The sequence below is a fragment of the Salvelinus alpinus genome, chromosome 9 (assembly GCF_045679555.1).
Source record: "Salvelinus alpinus chromosome 9, SLU_Salpinus.1, whole genome shotgun sequence".
NCBI lineage: Eukaryota > Metazoa > Chordata > Actinopteri > Salmoniformes > Salmonidae > Salvelinus > Salvelinus alpinus.
Window position 1 is genome coordinate 28,481,974 of NC_092094.1, and position 21,878 is coordinate 28,503,851.

The 21,878-nt window shown below is 41.5% G+C and overlaps 1 protein-coding gene across 4 annotated transcripts in view; it reads left to right on the forward strand.

The window, feature by feature from the left end:
• The first annotated feature begins 9,451 nt into the window (after window positions 1–9,451).
• LOC139584590 (ubiquitin-conjugating enzyme E2 H-like) overlaps window positions 9,452–21,878 on the forward strand; it is a 42,196-nt gene continuing 29,769 nt past the window's right edge. Inside the window, exons 1-2 of one of the 4 annotated variants that reach the window (XM_071416617.1) lie at window positions 9,452–9,630; window positions 20,530–20,577. In XM_071416617.1, the coding sequence (XP_071272718.1) occupies window positions 20,562–20,577 (16 nt within the window). In that variant the 5' untranslated portion in view covers window positions 9,452–9,630; window positions 20,530–20,561. Of the gene's footprint in view, window positions 9,631–18,037; window positions 18,330–20,529; window positions 20,578–21,878 lie in introns of those variants that run through there. The other 3 variants (XM_071416615.1, XM_071416618.1, XM_071416616.1) reach the window with 3 other exon arrangements.

The following is a 21,878-nucleotide window of genomic DNA, read 5'->3' on the forward strand; positions in this document are numbered from 1 at the left end:
GCGTGTGTTAGTGTGAATGTGTGTGCGTGTGGTTGTGTGAATGTGTGTGCGTATGTTAGTGTGAATGTGTGCGCGTGATAAGCTAGTATAAAATGAATTGTTTTGTACAACAGACCAGCGCTCTCGTAAATAAACGTTCTGACTATCGTAGCTGGGCCTCCGTCTGATTCATTTCAACCAGTTTCTTACAAATTCTGGGTTTCAGGCTGAGTAGTTAATTGAATTGGGTTTATGAACATTGAGAACATAATTCTCGTAACAACTTATTTTTTACTTTAAAATTGCACTGTTGGTTAGAGCCTTAAGCATTTCACTGTAAGGTGTATTCGGTGCGCGTTACAAATAGACTTTGATTTGATTTGACTTTGATTTGAAATGGATCACTAGTTACTTTAAATAACGCCACTTTAATAATGTTTACATGTCTTACATTACTCTTATCACATGCATATACTGTATTTTATACCATCTATTGAACTTTGCCTATGCTGCTCGGCCATCACTCATCCATATATTTACATGTACATATTCTCAATCACACCTTTTAGATTTGTGGGTATTAGGTAGTTGTTGGAGAACTGTTAGATTACTTGTTAGATATTACTGCTGTCATGACGTTGCCTGCTTGGGTATTGCAAACCCCATCCCCCGCTCCCTGCCTCTCCCTTTCCTCCTTCAACCCATGCTGTGATCACAGAGAGACGTCATAAATTCCTGAGAATCTCCTCATGGCTAAACAGTATTAGAGAGAGGGTAAACTTTCAGGACAAAGGAAGTTTCCTCCACCTCACAGAACTTGAGGTACGAACATATTTCATGTTCCGGAAAAAGTATTAAAGTTCGGTGGAGATTCCAGTTATGAACCGGTCCGTTTGTCCCCATGTGGGAAACTCATGAGAGACGGGGTGGCTGCATTACCATACCGCTGTTTATATAATAACCTCAGATATGAGGTTTACATCTGTTTGTTGTATAAAATGAATGAGTGAGTATGATACTGTTTGTATAATTGTGTAATATGATTTTGGACTGTTTAATGAAGAAAAATACAAATCCCGTTTGATTTGAACTAAACCCGAGGACCCGCCCCTGAGCCAGTTGGGTCAGACATCCAAGGACAGCCCCTCTCTGCTATCCGAATAAAAGCTCAACTCTGAGAAATTACCATTAGACCATGTTTTTCTCCATTAGGAGGAGAACGAAGGTTAAGTAACATTGCTGAATCTTTAACCATACCACGTGGTTAAACTCTTAGATGAATAAGAACAAGTCGTTGATATTGACTACTAGTCTGCAGCTAGGAATTCGGTATCATTGATCGCGAAGAAAGACAACCGCCGAGACATCCATTCTATAACGAATGTCACTCTGAACTATCCACAATAACTACGACAGAAGGAACTCCAACAAAACGAACTTCTCTCCAACGATCAAGACGACACACACCGAGCGTAACTATATATATATTGATTGCAATTGTTCCCGAATGAGTGAGCGTTCATGTGTAAGGATTAGCATGTCAATTGTTATAAAGAGTATACTCTGTAGTGACTTCTGAATCGACCCCCCATTTTCCCTTTTGTCTAACAAGCCGCCATGCCGGTTCAGCCACTAGGGCATATTTCTCCCATTTCATGTAACCAATTTTAAGTTTGTTTGTTTGTTTATGCATTTCTGTGAATTAATTAGTTAGTAATAAATAAATGATTTAAGACAATTGATGTATGGATGACTCATAGTGAAGACTGGGTTCGTGCAGATAACCAACAATTTGCGACGTTTGGAATGAGACTAACGTGAGGTAAAAATAGATAAATCATTAATCAGAAGACTATTGATCAGATATGAAAATATCTGAAAGGTTATATTGGGAAATTATAATTTTGTAATCTGACTACTTTCCCTGGTGCCCTCGAATTCATAGTTAATTAGTTACGTTATTACTCAGTTGATCACGTAATCCCTAATTACAGGAATCTTTGATAAAAACTATAAGTCTTCAATTTAATGATAGCAAAGACACGACACTGCACTGTCGGAACCAGAAGCACAAGCATTTCGCTACACTCGCATTAATATTTGCTAACCACGTGTATTTGAAAAATACAATTTGATTTGATTTGAGATTTGGCCTTCTCAGTCCACCAGGTACTGGAGCCAACCCACACGACGTTGGGAGACCAGGAGGGATCTGACAGCATAGGCAGGGCTTCCGTCGATGTGGATGGGGTGTCGTGGGGGACAGCCTCAACCAGGGGACCAGGAACCACCAGGAACCACCGAGGGTGAGATCTGGTAGTCACTGGGGAGCTGTAATCTATATGTCACCTCATTGACCCTCCGGAGGACCTTGAATGGCCACACAAACCAGGGACTCAGCTTATTACAGGGCAGGCAGAGTGGGAGGTTCCTGGTGGAGAGCCAGACTCGATCACCAGGATGGAACACGGGAGCCTCACTGCGGTGGCTGATCCTTAAGGTGGCGGACAGCACGCTGGATCCTCACGTGGGCATCGTTCCAGACCTCTTTTGCATGCCTGATCCACTCGTCCACCATAGGAGCTTCGGTCTGGTTCGGGGTCCACGTAGCCAGGGCTGGCTGATAACCCAGAAAACACTGGAAGGGAATCAGCCCGGTGGAGAAGTGACGTAATGAATTCTGGTTGTACTCCGCCCAGGGAAGGAATTGGGCCCACTACACCTGCCGGTCCTGGATGTGACTCCTCCGGAACCTCCCCAGCTCCTGGATCAACCTCTCCACCTGCCCGTTAGACTGAGGCCGGTACCCGGAAGTGAGGCTGGCCATGAGCACCAACTTCTCCATGAAGGTCCTCCACACCCGTGACATGAATTGGGGGCCATGGTCGGAGCCCATGTCCTCTGGAAGGCCATAGTGTCGGAAGACCTGCTGGAACAGTGCCTCAGCGACCTGGAGGGCGGTAGGGAGATCAGAAAGAGGGAGAAAACTGCAGGATTTAGAAAATCTGTCCACAACAACCATAATAGCGATGAAAACAACAGATGAATGAAGATCCGTGACAAAATCTATGGACAGATGGGACCAAGGCCTCTGAGGCATGGGAAGGGGGCGGGGTTTCCCTGCTGGAGTGTGCCAGGGAGATTTTGTTTGGGCACAGACGGGGCATGAATTAAAATAACGGACGACGTCCTGTGCCAAGTTGGGCCAGCAGTACTTAGCGGAGATGGATTGACTAGTGCGGGTGATACCTTGGTGTCCAGCGGCGAGGGATGTGTGTGACCAGGTCAACAGCCGATCCCCCTCCGTGGGGGCGTAGATGCACTCAGGAGGACAGGTTGCAGGCACACCCCCCTAAACATTGTTGGTTAAGGGCTTGTAAGTAAGCATTTCACGGTAAGGTGAGAAATAATCATAGATTTGATTTTGATTTGATTTATGGGGGTTATTAGTCAGAGTTAAATTAATCAATAAAGAGTTAACAGGTTTTTCACATTTAGCCGGGGAGGGTTTTGAGATCAGTTGAGTAAGATTAATATCAATGCATATACTATTGATCTGAGTCCTGGGAAATCCCCTAAAATGACCAGCTCCGAGGACAGAAAATGTGTTAAACACAGATATAGCACCAAAACCATCTGCCATGGCAGCAGGGGTACGGTAAATCCCAGCAACAAATACATGTGTATTCTGGGTTATGGACACATCTACAACAAAATACATTGTACTCATTTACTTCAAGCCTTTATCAGAGACAGAACCATTCAACCATATTTCTGAGAGAACCCGAATGTCAGGACATAAGTCCTGTACCCAAATGTCACTTGCTGATTTTTGAAATCATACTATGCATATTAAGGTACAATAGCTCAAACCCCCTACGAGATTTAAAGTCAGAGGGGGTATTAGGCTCATTCAAATAAGAGCTAACAGGCAGCTATTTGTTGATGGGGGTGGTTCGATAATGCTGCGGGGTTGCTTTGCTGCCTCTGGTACTGGAGGGCCTTGATGGTGGTGGTGCAGCACGTCATGGTGCAGCACGTCTTCCGGATCCATGGACTGCCGTGGACATGGTCTCCGACCCCTGGCCCTCAGTTCTCGTCCGGTTCTGGAAGGTGTTCTGCACCCTCATTGGGTCGTCGGCCAGCCTGTCCTCTGGGTTCTACCCCCAGTCTAACGGCCAGTCGGAGTGAGCCAACCAGCGCCTCGAGACCATTCTACACTGCCTGGTCTCCGCCAACCCCACCACCTGGAGCCAGCAGCTGGTAAGGGTGGAATACACCCGCAACACGGGCCAATCACTGTTTGAGTGTTTCCTGGGATATCAGCCCCCGCTCTTCCCTGAGCAGGAGAGCCCGGTCGGCCCTCCTCAAGACCACCTCCAGGTATCGACGACAAGCGGATCGCCATCGCTCCCCGGTATCGTCTCATGCAGAAGGTGTGGCTATCCACCCAGGATCTCCCCCTGGTTAATCGGCCCGTTCCCCGTCTCCAAGATCATTAGCCCCTCTGCTGTTCGTCTTCTGTTGCCCAGTATCCTTAATTTCCATCCCACCTTTCATGTGTCCAGAGTCAAACCCATGTCTCACAGCCCATTGTCTCCTGTTTCCAGGCCCGCCTGCCTGACCACTCTGCCTGCACCTGACCCAGCGCCTGACTACCGACTTGTACCTTTGCCCCCCGCTGGATTTTTTACCTCTGCTTTTCCTGAGCCTGCCTGCCGTCCAGTACCGTTGCCCCACCTCTGGTTTACGGACCCCTGCCTGCCTTGACCTGTCTATTGCCTGCCCCTATTGGATCATTAAACTATTGTTTATTCAACGTGGTCTGCGTCTGGGTCTTACCTTCATACTTGATAGAAACGCAGGAGAAGATGGCTTAAGATGTTTTTTTCATTGTGTCCCAGACCATGAAGGACACAATACACTTAGAATTGGTCTAGGAGACATGTTTTCTGTAGTTTATATGTGTGAGACTAGGCACAAGACAAGTCTAACACTTACTTATACTCAGGCAGACCTACCCCGGACATTACTTTTCCATATACGTGTCGCTCCCGCTCTTCCCCCCCGGCGCTCGAGGGCATCAGGCTCCCCAGCATTGCGTACTCCTGCCACCATTATTACGCACACCTGCCTTTCCCCCGTCACGCGAATCAGCGATTATTGGACTCAATCACCTCTGTCATTACCTTCCCTATATATGTCTGGTTCCCCGCTCTGTTCCCTGCTTCAGCATTGATTGTCGTATGTCCTTGTTTACCCGTGTGCCGACGCTGTGCCTATCTTGTTACCTGTTTGTTGCTGATTAAATGTTGACTCCCCGTACCTGCTTCTCATCTCCGGCGTCGGTCCTTACAATACAAGGGGTCACAAGATGTACAGCAGCTCCACAAGTTCACAAGAAAAATTCCCAACTGTATCACATTTTTCAAACACAATTTCTTTCAGTTCAACAAGGTCACCTCACATCAATCATCAGGCCATTACTTTTATTGCAAACATTTGCTTTACTTCAAAGAAACAGCTGCACTACCACGTTACATAAGCACACCATAAACAGCATGAGGACATCCGGAAAGGACATGGACACAGAAATAGCTCATCAATACCTTTTTGACACATACCGTCTACTATATTATCTCTGGTGTGCATCAGCAGCAATGTGATCATCCTATGCAGTAGGTTTGACTGTAACAAAGTAAATAACTTGGTAATTATGTGTCAGTTATTCACTTTGACCAATCTTTCTAGATCAGAGGTCAGAAAGGAGAGGAGATAGGGAAAGGAAGCCATACAGGACTATTGGAACATACCACAGCCCAGGTTTGAAGCTAACCGCTAACTCTCCACAGACCACACAATGTGTCAGTGGGGAGCAGATGACAGCTCTTTACCTGCCCGTAGATTTGGTTGGGTTTCTTCCTTTGGCAGTTGAGCAGGTTCCAGCGTTTGGTGTGAACGTTGCTGTCACGCCCTGACCAGAGAGAGCCTTTTTATTCTCTGTGGTGGTTAGGTGTGACTAGGGTGGGTAATCTAGGTTGTTATTTTCTATGTTGGCCTGGTACGGTTCCCAATCAGAGGCAGCTGTTTATCGTTGTCTCTGATTGGGGATCATATTTAGGCAGCCATTTCCCCACTGTGTTTTGTGGGATCTTTTTTTTGTGTTGTTGCCTGTGAGCACTCCAGAGCTTCACGTATCATTGCTGTTTTTTGATTGTTTTGTGCGTTTCACGAATAAAAAGATGTGGAACCCATATCACGCTGCGCCTTGGTCCGAATGTTGTTTCGACAATCATTACAGTTGCAGACATGTACATCATTCCCGTTGCTTTCTCCAAAAGGAATCCTGCTCAACTTGGAAAGGATAGATAACTAGGCTTCTTACAAAATGCGCATTTCTAACGAAGATCTACAAAAGTAAGTCAATAGACTTATTATACAAAAAGATATGTAATTTCGTCAAACTTGTGAGGCTCTCTATGCTCGTTAGTTGCTCATTCAAAATATTTGCTGCTACTCTACTTCACTCAATCCCATTTGAAAAAGTCTCCCTAACTGTTGACATACCTTGACACCCACTCGAAATGTTTCCTTGGCAAAATATTCAGAGATATTCCGACAGCCATTGTCTTTTGTTTCTGCATCACCAAATTTGTCAAGAGGCAAAGAAGTAGGCTAGGTGTGCTTCAATAAGCTTGCTTTATGCTGCAGGGGCTGTGTGTGTGTGTGTGTGTGTGTGTGTGTGTGTGTGTGTGTGTGTGTGTGTGTGTGTGTGTGTGTGTGTGTGTGTGTGTGTGTGTGTGTAGGCCTACATTTGAGTATTTTCAATGTGATCATCCTATGAGGTAGGTTTGACTGTAACAAAGTAAATAACTTGACAAGGTAATTATGTGTCAGTTATTCACTTTGACCAATCTAATCTTTTTAGATCAGAGGTCAGAAAGGAAAGGAGATAAGGAAAGGAAGCCATACAGGACTATTGGAACATACCACAGCCCAGGTTTGAAGCTAACCGCTAACTCTCCACAGACCACACAACGCGTCAGTGGGGAGCAGATGACAGCTCTTTACTTGTAGATTTGGTTGGGTTTCTTCCCTCGGCAGTTGAGCAGGTTCCAGCGTTTGGTGTGAACGTTGCAGACGCATGTCATTCCCGTTGCTTTCTCCAAAAGGAATCCCAGTGTCCCCAAACACCAATAGATTGTTGCTGTGTAAGACAGCTGGGACACAGAGAAAAACCCAAAACTGTTCAACTGTCTGCTCTTAGTCTGACCAGGGACTGAAATTAATGGTTTAACAAGTTAATTCTGCAATGGATAGTTGTACATATAATGGACAGAAAGACAGACAATCTCCAACTCTTTCCCGACATGGAGGCCAGCTCGGTGGGCATGTAGCCCTCTGTGTGGACCTGTTGCCAGGTAGCCGTGGCGAAGTGGAATCTCCACAGCTCCCTGTACAGAGGGTAGTCCTCGTTCTCTGAGCCGCATGCCTCCTCAAAATCAGGGTTGTACCCTCCAAACACATACAGGTTGGCACTGTCTGCCACACACCGGTGCCCACTGCGCGCTAGGGAGACACAGTGACCTGAGGTGGGGGAGATAACCATGTAGATGTAAGCAATAGCGCCACCTAGTTTTGATCTGACATATTGTTTTCACTTATTTAGTCCAGCCATATCCATGAGGGGGGTGAGGTCAGGAGGGAACCATAGAGCGGAGGGAACCGTTATGGAATGCAGCCCTGAAACATTGGCTAGATTCCAATCTAAAAATGTGTATCCTGCACCTCTACCCTTGTTGACTTGACCTCCCCTACATGTTTTGCATGGGCTGGAGAGCCATAGATGTGTAGGCCTAGACTCTGTCATTTCTCATCAGTGTGTTATAGACAGCCGATCTAGAGACATAAATTAGTATAATAAACTGCGGTGAAGTAATCCAGTGGGTTTCCAGCAGATTTCTACCCAGAGCCATTATCCCTCTAGTAATTCTATAATCTTCTGCACAAATGACCAAGAACATGACTGCACTGAACTGTGTACACCTACACAAGCAGGCAGCTTTTAAGATGCATATGCTTAAATATTTTGGATTGTTTAAGAATCTAGCTAAATAGGGCTAGCGATCACACAAAGTAAACATCAGAATAGCAAGCATTTGTTTAATGTGCTCTCTATACGACAAGTTAATTTTGAAATAGTCACCAGGTTAAATGAATAATCAACTATTTCTTATTGACATGCTTTGTAACATCTGCACTGTGGATGGGGAGGTAGTTTAGTTCTGTGTGTATCGATTAACTGCCCATCCGTCATATCAGTATGATGAGGTGTATTTAAACATTTCAGACACTGGAAAATAGGGGGCCACACAGGTCTATTGTTTCCTATAATGATTATGACAATAACCACAACATAACAGACTCAGAGATAAATAGAACAGAGAAAGCGAGACATCGGAGAACACCACTCCATGACAAACATACATCCAAACCCAGAGACAGACACTGAAGGAGAGAAAGCCTCCCTGGTCCAAAAGTGAAAGCTGGAGAGGAGCTCTGCAGACTGTAAGAGGGGAGGTGGGATTGAAGAGGAAGACAGTGCTTGACCAAGTGTAGGAGAGATAGTTTACATTCGATTTCAAACCAGGCTGCCTCCTGGGCATGAGCCGGGTGCCCATTTCTGGCTGACATCGAATTAGGCTGAAAACAAAAGTGATGTAGGTTAAGCACGTGGAGTAATGAGTAGGATCCGGTTTTTACATGCAAAAGTGATTGCTTTTGAGAAAAATGTTTTATCTGCATAACCAATGAAATCTACTTTGAAAATTGAAACACATATTTTATGTAAATAAGATTTATGTTTCCAAACACTGGATCATGCTGCCTTGTAGACAACATGACCCGAGCGGCGCAGATTACTGTTCAATTGCCTCCCTCACCGGCTTCGCCCGGTCAAGTGACTGGCCATAATGTGTTTTGTCCTACATATATATATATTTTAATCTCAGCCCCAGTCCCCGCAGGAGGCCTTTTGCCTTCTGGTAGGCCTTCATTGTAAATAAGAATTTGTTCTTAACTGAATTGCCTAGTTAAATAAAGGTTAAATAAAAATATAATAAAAAAAAAACTGGTTCAACCCGGGCCAGTTTAATCTAATCCCATCATTCTTTAGCGGAGTCTGAATGCACTAAAGTTGCGTTAGTATTGGTCTGTGAAGAGAGCGCTGATAGTCGGGAAACTAGTTCAGGGAGTGAGTGTTTTAATAAAATAAAACATCATACAAAACAAGAAACTCGAACAGCACACAGACATGAAACAGAAACAATGACGCCTGGGGAAGGAACCAAATGGAGTCACATATATAGGGAAGGCAATCAAGGAGGTGATGGAGGCCAGGTGAGTGTCATAATGCGCTGATGCGCTTAACGATGGTGACAGGTGTGCGCCATAACGAGCAGCCTGGTGACCTAGAGGCCGGGGAGGGAGCACACATGACAGTACCCCCTCCCCGGCAAGCGGCTCCAGCTGCAGGACGCCGACCAAGATGATGATCCTGGGAATCAGGAGCGGACCGGTCACCTCTACTAAGGCACTGCATGGGTGCTGTGTGGGAACCTATGGCTTAGTCAGTCTCTCTCACTCGCACAGGTAAAAACATGCACAATGTGAATATTTTTGTCTTATCTGTGATATTTTGGTAAAACATTCCATGAAATGAAACAAAATACAACATGAATTCTTACTAGTAATACATGTATTGTTTTAAAAACATTACAAAGCATGCTAATCCATTTTTTGGGGCTTTTTGTTAGTGTAATTTTAGCAGGCCAAAATATTTTGGCTGGTAAACAATCTAAGTGGCTGGTAGATTTACCTGACACAGTGGCTGGTAGACCAAAAAGTACATTTTAGGCCCTGACTAAAAGTGAGGTTCACTCCAAATTTGGTCTTAGGACTCATAACAAAAGAGAAAAATAACATGAATGCATTCAAAGATGGCCACGCTATACCAGTATATTCATATGCACATACGCTAATATGCTAAAATATACAAAAAATACTTAACTCTTATGCTCGTGAACCATAGGACCAAATGACACCAAATCTGGAATGGTAAATGTCTTAACTTAGTTTGAGAAAAGCTAAGGGATTGGTAGAAAAATGGCTGACTGATTGACTTTTGCATTTTACATGTCCATTTTAACCACTGTAAATCCACTCCACAGTGGCCTATCAATTTAAAACTGGTCGCCTATATAAACTCAACACAAGTGATGCCAATAAAAAATGACCGGCTGATTACCTGCTGCACAGTGGCGAACAGCTAACTTCCTGCAATTCTACACTTTTTAACATGTGCCAAATATCAAAATGTTCTGTTTTATAGCTAATCTCATCCCACAGGGCAAAAACTGGTTAAATCAACATTATTTCCATGTAATTTCAACAACAAAAAATAAATGTGATGACATTGAATCAACGTGGAATACTGATTGGATTATTAAAAGTAATCAATTTAAGGGAATTTCATTTTTTTTTTTACTTAACTTTTAACCTAAATCGAATGACACAGTGACCTTTTTGTTGATTTGTCATTGAATTCACGTAAATTGACAACTCAACCAAATGTAAATCAAAACTACACATTGAACTGACATCTTTGCCATAAGGCTCAGAGAAAATGTTGCTGTTACACATTTTAGTAAAAGGCATAAGCTGATGCACACCCCCTAACATTTTTGAGAAGCTTACTAACAGAAAGTATACTATAAAAAGAAAGTCGCACACTCTAATTATGCTCCCAAGCATTTAATTGGTGTAGCAACCAACGTTTTGGCATGCAGTGCCTTCCTCAGGGTTACATGGTAAATGCTTGAAGCAGGTTATGTAGACAAACAGTACAATTAGTGCAGCCAATTAACACAGTGAGGGGTGTGTCCAGGGCCTGAAACTAACTTTTTGGTCCACCAGCCACTCAGATTTTTTACCAGCCAAAATATAATCGCTAAAATTACACCAACAAAATACACAAAAAAACAGATGAGCATGCTTTGTAATGTTTTCAAAACAGTACCTAATTTGCTAGTAAGAAGTACTCTGCCTCACCTGCCCTGAATGACGGGTCGCCTCTGACCCCAATACATGTTCATGTCATCATCCTCAATCAACTGCATGACAGTTAAAAACGACGTTGACTATCACCACCAATTTCTGTATGCTAGCTATGGTACCAGATTTTACGAATGGGAGTTGGCCAATTCAGTGTCATTCTCTCCCCCACGGTCTGCATTCAATTGGTCAATTACGATGCAACGTTGCAGAGTATTTGAATAAAGTTCATTTTATTCAAGGTTATGGATATACTGACAAGATACTCTTCTCTCCGCCCTAACATCGGGAGTCATTGTCCACAAAGCGGCACGGCGGGCTGTCTAGCTCCTGCCTATCCTTTCTTTGGATTGGTGGAACAAACTAATTATTGTAATCTTTTTTTAATATTCGATGAGGGTTGTTGATGTCAACCGCCGGTATTCAATGGAGAGAGATGCTGTGCTACTACTGTAGCCCATGACATGAATATGCATAGCCATCTCGAGACAACTCCAATATAAAGTGTATTTTCTCAAAGTTGCCAGAGTGTCATGTGTCCTACTTATATCAGTATACTCGTAACAACTTATGCATTACATAACTTTTATTAGATCAAATAAGCTATTTCTTCTTTTGTTGACCAAATTCGACACTATCATTGAAAATGTATGGGCTTCAGTTGTTTCATCGCGCCCAACTTGCTATGTGGATATCTTGTGTGACTAGCAGCCATGTAGTCTTCTCTTTCCTGGCAGTTGAAACTCAAACATTGAAAAACAAACTAACTTGTGAACGAAACAATGTAAATAGCCCAAAAAAAACACAAGGACAAGGTCTCACGTCAGTAGACTTCGTTTCAAGTAAATTAGACCAATTTTTATGCCTGTGCACAGTGCTCCTAAAAATTAACTCAGCACTTCACTTGTTGTGCCAGGTGGGATAGGCTAGGATTTGCAGTTCTTTGACTTTGTGCGATTAATTTACCAGCTATGAAACAAAATGGCAGAAATACTTTGAAAACAGCAACTGCAGCATTTATTTAGGTATAAATGTGATCATACTTGACAATTATTTATTCACAAATTAAAGTGAAATACATTAAATAATTGATCTTTCGTCTCCCTGTGTTTCATAACTTTCCTTCAATTAGCAAGAGGCTTAATATATCTCACCGGCGAAAGCATCCGAGCGAGCGAAACAGCACCTCTCTGTCTCTGTATGTTTTGTCCATCTATCTGATGCTGTCTGGCCAAAAAAGTATGACCTACTTGTAGAGAGACAGAGGGGCTCTGTTTCACTCGCTCGGATGCTTTCTCATGTGAGATACATTCAGCCTCTTATGAATTTAAGGAAAATCATGAAACACAGAGAGACGGAAGATAAATAATGGTATTTTTTATTTTAAACATGTGGCTATTCTGTGTCGAGTGGTTAACAAAGAAATAGGTACTACTATATGCTTAATTTAGAGTTATTTGTCACATGATTAGATTTTTAACACATTGTATGGTTGCATGATCCGAATTTAATGATCCGACTTTGTTTGAAAGGCATGAGCTCTGCTTTGTTTTTTTGCGCAGGCTGTACACACTTCATCAGTCTCTCATTCACAATTTGACAAGCACTTGATAATGCCTCAAATTTCCTGGCGGCATCCCCTTTGTGTGGCTGTAATGCCCCCTAAAAAAATCCATGCCTTTTGCGGCCAGTGGCCGGGGTTCCCTTGGGCTAAATATAATAATTATAATTCCCTTCTCATTGAGTGTTGCGTGCTCCGAAGCACCTCTCACTCACTTGGTCTCCATCACGTGATCGGGTCTTTCTCACAGGCTACAAGTGAAGATAGACACATCCGAGATGCAAATGTGCTCGTTTTTATCCAATTCCGAGGTACTTATTGAAGATATTGGAAGAACTGTACACATTTACTTTCCGTCAGTAAACAACATGAGTAGGTCTAGCAAACAGCTAAAGCACTAGCCTATGTCAATCTACTATCCCCCATAGTACAAAAGTTGACCTATTCTGTGCAAGAAATAAATATTCCAACCACAGTCGTGGGATGCGATAGATCACAAATTAATACAACTACTAGCATCAAAAAAACTTTGGCGCAATGAGGCTGACGCAACAGATCAGAACGTTTAGCTTAAAATGTTGATAAACTATTAGGCTATTTCTTCAAATTATAAGCGAAGCAATGCGCACACGGCAGTAGGCAATAAGCACGAATGTTCCATTAGCTGGAAACACCATTATCAAAATTGACCGCAAGTGTGATTATGCATGTAATGCTTTTATTATAAAGGTGCATTTTTATGTTGAACATGTTCTTCCCCAAACTTGAAACTCACATGCTGCTTATGTATGCCAGTTAGGCTCTACACTCCTTGTAAAGCGGATTAATGTGCTTAATTTAAAAAAGTTATTTGGCCCCTTTAGTTGTGGTACAAACCTTATCAAAACATATAGGCCTATGGGCTAGGCTAGATGAGGTGTGAGACTTTGATTTGAAAAAGTTACAACAAAAAAGGCATTGTTTCTTGCCTTACGCTGGGCATCATTCACAAGTGATAATATACAATTTACAAGTGATAAGCTAATATTGTCACCCATCAGACTATTCTTTATTTAATCTTGTCTTTACATAATATGTGTGAAATTATTTTTGATTTAGAATGGACCATTATCATGCACCTGTCTCAAAAAAGGGGGAGGGAAATGTAATCTATGCACTTAAATAGCTAATGGAGGACGCTTTCCCGTGGTTCATTTTCATGCCAGCCTGGTAGGCTATATTCCTGTTGTTAAGAGAAGCAATGTGCTTAATATTACGAAAGTTGAGAAATAAATATAGTAGGCCTAGCCTATAGAAATCTGATGTGATCCTCTTCTTTTTAACAGAGGCCATCACTCTGTTTTCTCACGCAGTTGCATAGCCTATAGAAATGTTGCGCAACATGAGCACATGCTCTCATGAAGTGTTTGTTTAGATTTTTGGTTAAATTTGCATTGGTGTCATAGTGATTAGAGGGACAATAGAGTGCTGAGTACCTGACAGGTAGCAAGTTTGGTAGGCTACTAATGACCATCAGCAGCATCAGAGCTTGGAGAAGCCTAATTACTGTGAGTAAATGTTTACGTGGAATTTGAATGCTTTCATGAGACGTGACCGCCTGTGTGGCGGTAATACGGTCACTGTAACAGCCCTACTCATCACTACATTTAGCCAGTGGTGACCCATCATTCAGGTGAGGCAGAGCCCCACCTGCCTAGCTCAGTGCTTTCTGTGGTGGGGCAAGCCAGAAGAAAATACGGAGCGTTGCGCCGTGATTGGCTCAGTGTTCTGTCACTCATGGAGACACTATGTCACCGCCAAGTCTAATGGTAGAGCTTGAAAATTCAAGCCCCTTGGGTGCTGCCATAGAGTTAAATTAGAAGTGCCCATCCACAAAGGCTCAAGGTCATTGGCAACAGATAAAATGATGTCAAATCACGTTATATCAACAGTAGCTTTGATTGGACTGATCATGTCAACGTCATACTTTCAAAATATTAGCTAGCAGTCATCATCATGAATCAAGTCGACAATCTTCTGGCAAATACTTTTTAATCCTTGTCATATGAAGAGAAATAATGAAGAGAAATTATAGATCAAATGTATCGGTGCTCACCGGCCATTGGACATAACCATTACACAACAAGTTGGAAATTGCCAGTGGTGTAAAGTACTTAAGTAAAAATAATTTTAGGTACTAGTTAAGTAATTTTGGGGGGTATCTGTACTTTACTATTTATATTTTTGACAACTTTTACTTCACTATATTCCTAAAGAAAACAATGTACTTTTTACTCCATACATTTTACCTGACACCCAAAAGTACTTTTTGAATGCTTAGCAGGACAGGAAAATTGTCCAATTCACGCACTTATCAAGACAAAACATGGTCATCCCTTCTGGCTCTGATCTGGCGGACTCACTAAACACAAATGCATCTTTTGTAAATTGTGTTGGAGTGTGCCCCTGGCTATCCATACATTTTTAAAACAAGAAAATGGTGCCGCCTGCTTTGCTTAATTGAAGAAATTTGAAATGACATATACTTTTACTTTTGATACTTAAAAGTATATTTAGAAACAAATACTTTTAGACAAGTAGTATTTTACTGGGGGACTTTTACTTGAGTAACTTTCTATTAAGGTATCTATACTTTTACTCAAGTATGACAATTGGGTACTTTTTCCACCACTGGAAATCGCAAATTCAACAATGAGTGGTTTGGCTAACTTCAAGCATTGCAAAGCAATCATTATCCTGCTATTCAGTGGAGTGTCTGTGTGGTCCCAAGTCTAAGATTAGTTATAAACATTCAACATCGGCCATGCTGTCAATGAAGCATAATTTGTGCCGTGCTCCAAACAACTGTAAACTCGGAACTGCAAAATCTGACTTTAGTGAGTTCAAGACAACTGGGAACTCAGGAAAAATGAGCTACAACTGGCAAAATAAGTTTTGAACTTTCAACCAAATCGGAATTGTAAATTGGGAACTTGGGGCTCTTTCTAGAGCTACAACCTGAAGATCACTGATGTCATTATGATTCAACCTCTTAAATCACCTCTTAATTTCGCATACTGTTCTGACTTGGTGGTGCACATGTAGCCTATAACCTGTTTTTGAGAAATGTAATCATTGAATATTGTAAGAGCATTCATTGTCTGCTTATATGCCCCCTTTATTTATCATATGGTTTCTGACTTGGTGTACAGGGAGAACACTGTAAGAATGGCCTATGTTCTAAATTCTGTCGCTGTACATTTCAAAAGTGCTGAACAAATAGTTATATTGACTACATCCGTCCTAGCTCGCTCATTAATGTCTTAATAGATATTACGGATTGCCTCTTATCCGCTTGTCGTCCCCTTTATGCCATAGCTTGTATATCTCAATTGTCAGAAGAAACCACATTTGTTTAAGCAAGTCAGCCATATCAGCTATGTTTAAAAAAAAAAGGCAATAATAGCTGATAGCAAGGTGTAGCAGTGGTAAGGTGTTGGGACTGCTGTTGGGACTCTGCTGTTGGGACAGCTTTATGTAGGCCCTAACAGTTTGTGGGCACCGCTTGTCACCATTATAGTGCAATTAATGTATTGTTTAGTGTTATGTTGTATAGTGGTTTTGCTGGCATGCATACCACTTTTTTTTTTTTTTTGCCCCACCAAGATTTTCATGCTAACATCGCCACTGAATTTAGCTAACATTACATAGTTAATCCAGAGATTCTTACCTTTGCCTCAATTCGGCAGTCTCGTCCAGGTCATCATGGCATTTGTAGTTATTTATGATACCCACATTATCAGCTAATTAACATTTCATTTGTTGGGGGTAAATACAGGCAAATATAATAATTTACTTTCATATTTGTTTTATTATCTTCTTGTGGTTCAAACATAATGCATAATGAACATCATCAACATGGGAAACATGATATGCAGTTTAAGCTAATAAACTGTGGGCAAATTATGTTCATTGGGTTGAAATGTTCATAGAAAGGGCCTGAGATCAAATGCAATATTCAAACCACTAGAGGTCCACGTTTTTAGGTAGGAGCTCCAGCTGTTACACATTTTTTCATGGGGCAGAGAGAAACATTTGCAGTTTTACAGATAATCTTATGCTATTCTACATGTTTTGCCATGAGACTGAGACATTTTTGCATTTTTAAAGCAAATGTACTGCTAAACTACACTTTTTTTATAAGGGTGAGAGAAAATGTTTCAGTATTAAAGCAAATTTCCTGTAATTCTAAACATTGCCATGGCTTCTGACGTGTTGATAATGCTATCTGTGGAGGCTGATTGAGTGTCTGTTACGCTACACTTCACTAGACTACACTTCACTTGCGTAATCCTTGTGGTATTGAGAGATAAACATGGTAATGCTTTCACTGATTGCACATAAACTTTGAAAAGCTGTGACCAACGATGGTTTACGATTTGACAAGAGTGATCTGCTCTAACGTGCCCAGGAAGTTGGTGCCCAGGAAGAGCAACTACAGAAACTTGCAGTGGACTGCAGCAAAGACTGGGCACGTTCGAGCAGATCACTTTTGATAAGTCGTTACCAACCATGATCACAACCTTTCAAAGTGTGTTGCATTATGGGGCAAAAAAAATTCCGACTTGTGCCTACATGTTGACTGCACGAACTTTACAAAAACTATTTGATCAAAGGTCATGACGTTTTGACTGCAGTCGACTTCAAATTTCTGCAGTTGTTCTTCACCAACTTCATCCTGCAGCAATCACCTGCATTGTGGGAGGCTCTATTGTCAACCAATCATGGGGGTGTTTTTGTTTGACCCACGTGAACATGATCAAAGACATGACTGAAACAGGAACCAACTTTGCCTCAATTCATGTATACAGTGGATATGTACAAATTAATGTGTTATGAGTCTCTCTCTCACCAATTGATTGTACACACATTTTCAGCTTGAGTGTGTGATATGGGGGTTAGAGACATGTTTATTTCATTATAAAGAACAACTTTTATAAACAATGGCAACACTGTCATGTTGCACTGATCCTTGCTGTTGGAAAACCACACAGTGTCTGTATTTCGGCTTTCCCAGATGCACTTCCCCCAACTTTTGTCTACAGTTGGTTGCTTTTGCCTTACCATTCAAACAAGGCAGGTGGGCTGCCTTAATCGACCCATTGGCGCCAGTGGGGGGCAGTGGGTTAAATGCCTTGTGCAGGGGCAGTATGACACATGTTTACCTTGTCAGCTTGGGGATTCAATCCAGCAATTTTTCAGTTCCCGGCCCAACACTCCTACCCACCAGGCTACCTGCCGTTTTGCCTCTTCCGCTCTGACTGCAAAACGTAGTGTACTGTGATCACATGATTTCTGCTCATGCAGTCCACATATAGGCACAAATCAGATAATTTATATCCCCATAATGCAACACACTTTGAAAGGCGTAACAAAAGTAATCTGCTCAAACGCGCCCAAAGCTTCAGGACAGGACAGGAACGAACTAGGTAGAGAGAGGGAGAGCGACATACATTATCTACTGTTAAGAGAAAGTGCAGATTTAGATCGATGGACAAACGTGAAAGGGATACGATATATTTGAAGTATTGAGCTAGCATCGGATTTAACGTTATTACGTTGACACTTCTCAAAGGAATACAACAATGTCGTCGCCAAGTCCAGGCAAGAGGCGAATGGATACCGACGTGGTAAAACTGTATCCTTTTCTGAACATAAACAACAGGCAGGCGAAACATCTTTGTCGTATTTTAACTAGTTAGTGACAGGTCTCTAGCATTGATTGTTTATTGATTAAAGACAACTGACGTGTTGTGTAAGTGAACAATAACTGCTGATGGTTGTTAGATTTTCTGACAAGAAAAGCAGATTTTGTTTTTGTTTTGATCAGGCATCACACGATTCGTTTCAGTTCTGTAAGGTTAACGTTACATTGTTGCCAGATATAGGTTAAATATTTTACCCAACAGTAATATTTGCTAGATATGTGTGATCAAACATTTTTGCATGTTTGCTCAGATCAGAAAACTACAGGTGCCAGTAGGCCTATTGGATGACATTTGGGCACTTATCAAGCAATGTAGTTTTGGCTTGCTTAATAGTGACGCTCTCATCAAAACAGCCCATGATTGTTTTCTACAATGAATAATTTATTTTATGCAAAATTAATATAGCTTTATCCTTCAAACGACGATGGCTAGAAAAAGCTAAACAATGACGCTGGCCTTGTTGAGCACCATTTTCTGCGAGCTATGATCGTCAACCGTCCAAATGTAATGGTCTTTCTTTACAATCTAATAATGTTTCCTTGACTTTATGTCTGGGTATTTAGCTAATATATCTCGATTTTGTAAAGTCATTTCGGTTGACAGTCCCGTCATTGTAACGTTAGCTGATCAATATATCATCGAATCAGTATTGCCATTGCACGCGTAGCTAACGTAGTCTTGTTTACGAGTCGGTTACATGTCCCCTGTCAAGTTTGCCAGTTCGCTACAGACAGGCCTACTTCTGTTTTCCACCCGTGAGTCATTGGGAAATCATATTATACAATGGGGAAATGTTTGTGGTAAAAATGTATTCCCATCTTAAAGTAGTAAATATTGTAGTTGCTAGTTAGTTATTATTGTTATATTTTTGCATTTGTGTTTTCCTCCCTAACAAAGCTATGATGTAGTGGTAATTGAATTACTAATATAATCCAAGCTCTCATTAACACTAGTTCTTAAAAACATGTATTGTAACCTTTTACACCGAGGTATCAGAATGTATACATTATATTTTATCTCACGTCTAGTTATTTAAGTTTGACTGAAAGGTTCAGACGGCATGAGTTGTTTTGTTTTTGTGCTCCTGCAGCGTGAGCTAGCTCCTCGATTGGTCAACCTGTTACTACCCGGAAACTGGTAGGGGGCGGGACTAGATAAGCAGCTGATCAAGTGACAACAAACCCTGCTTGCACAGGATGGGGGGGGCTGGGAATTGACCGAATGTACTAGTTAGTAGCTAGGCCTATCGGTCTTTAAGATGCGGCTCACCTGCCATATGAAATCAATCCAGTGGAAATGAATCATTGTGTCTATTTGTCTCTGTATATAATCTGCAGAATGGCCCTGTCTAATTTCAAAATATGTTTTATTTTGGTGTAAAATGCATGTTGAATATTTGAGTAATATTTGACACTATAGGCCATTTTTGGAGAAACCGTTTGATTTTGTTGTTACAGACGGTTGGTGTTTAAAAAAATATAGTATCCTAATCTCATGACGTGTGTGAGAGAGATTTCTGATTCATGATCACTCTATATTTCAGAATAGGAGCATTTCAATATAAAAAGAAATTCATAAAAGCATGTCAAATTGGGTGCCAAATCAAAGCTAAGAGTCTTATTTTTGAGAAATTAAGGCTACCATTTTCCATCCCACAAATTAGGAATAAGCAAAGGCTTTGATTTCTGGTCAAACAGATGGAAAAGTGGTCTAAGAAAACATCTACCAGAAAAAGTCTTAGAAGGTATTAAGAATACATCAAAACACAATAATGTTGAAGTAAAGACCCCTGCCAACTAATATCAACACTTATATTTAGTTTTGTAAAAATTATTTGCCTTCTGTAAATTTAAGAAATATTGTCATTCTGTTACCAAAAACTCACATATATTTAAGATACTTTAATTTCTCTACCTTATGAGGAGGGAATATAATAAAACTTGAGAGGTAACAAGTAAAGGTTTGCCTACCAATTAGTTGTTTTTACTGATAAGTTTGTTTATGAATTATTAAGTGATTTAAAACTCACTGAAAATCAGTAACAGAATGGCTGCAATTGAATTGGCTACAATGGGAAATCATAGTAGTCACAAACCACAGCTACCTGCTACTGTCCTCTCTTCCACTTAGGTGGTGGGCCGAAGCAGAAAAGAGGGAAGTTGATGGGTCCCCGTCGAGGTAAGAGCAGATTGTCTTGTACAGTGGTTCGTCCTTTAAAATTTGCAGCGTACTGCAGCACAGCTTGCGCGGTGCAGCAGAATTCTATGGCACGTTATTTAAGTGCCAGCCACTGGTACCATTAATGCTAGTTTGACCACCAGAGGGCATCTTTGAGAAGCATTTGATAGCCATCAATAGTGGCTGTACTTGAGAATTTAAAACCTTCTTTTGTAAGATCATGGTATATGGGACTGATTTTAAGAAATTTTGCTTAATTGATTTGATTGATATGGTGTTTCTACTCCAAGAAAAATGAAAAACCCTCTGGGTTTCCGTTAGGATGGAACGGAAAATATGGTGCTGTACAACGTGACGGTCGGGAGTTGGCTACAGTGCTGGGCTATTTAGCTAAAGAATCCCTGTGTCGGGCACGTGGGAGACGGGGGTTCAATTCCCCAATGGGGAAGAAAGGAGTAGGCTGTCCTTGTAAATAAGAATTTGTTCTTATCCAGCTGATCCAATTGAGATGATTGTCTTGAGAGCTAATTACTCATGATATCCATGCATTGATTTCAAACCAGACAGTATACAGTGCATTTGGAAAGTATTCTGACCTCTTCACTTTTTCCACATATTGTTATTGTCACGCCCTGACCTTAGAGATCCTTTTTATTTCTCACTTTTGGTTTGGTCAGGGCGTGAGTTGGGGTGGGCATTCTAGGTTTCTATTTCTGTGTGGTTCTCAATCAGAGGCAGCTGTCTATCGTTGTCTCCGATTGAGAACCATACTTAGGTAGCCTTTGCCCACCTGTGTTTTGTGGGTAGTTGTTTTGTGTTGCACCTTACAGGACTTTCGTTCATTCTCTTTGTTATTTTGTTTAGTGTTCTGTTTTAATAAATTAACATGAACACTTACCACGCTGCGCTTTGGTCCGATGATTCCTCATCTTCAGACGACGAACGTTAGTTATGTTACAGCCTTATTATAAAATTCAATAAATGTTTTTTTTCCTCTAATCTACACACAATAACAAAGATGACCAAAAAAAATGGTTATCATTTATAAAACATAAATATCACATTTACATAAGTATTCAGACCCTTTACTCAGTACTTTGTTGAAGCACCTTTGGCAGCGATTACAGCCTTGAGTCTTCTTGGGTATGACGCTACAAGCTTGGCACAACTGTATTTGGGGAGATTCTCCCATTCTTCTCTGCAGATCCTCTCAAGCTCTGTCAGGTTGGATGGTGAGCGTCACTGCACAGCTATTTTTAGGTCTCCAGTAATACCAAGGAATCGAGGCTGTAATTGCTGCC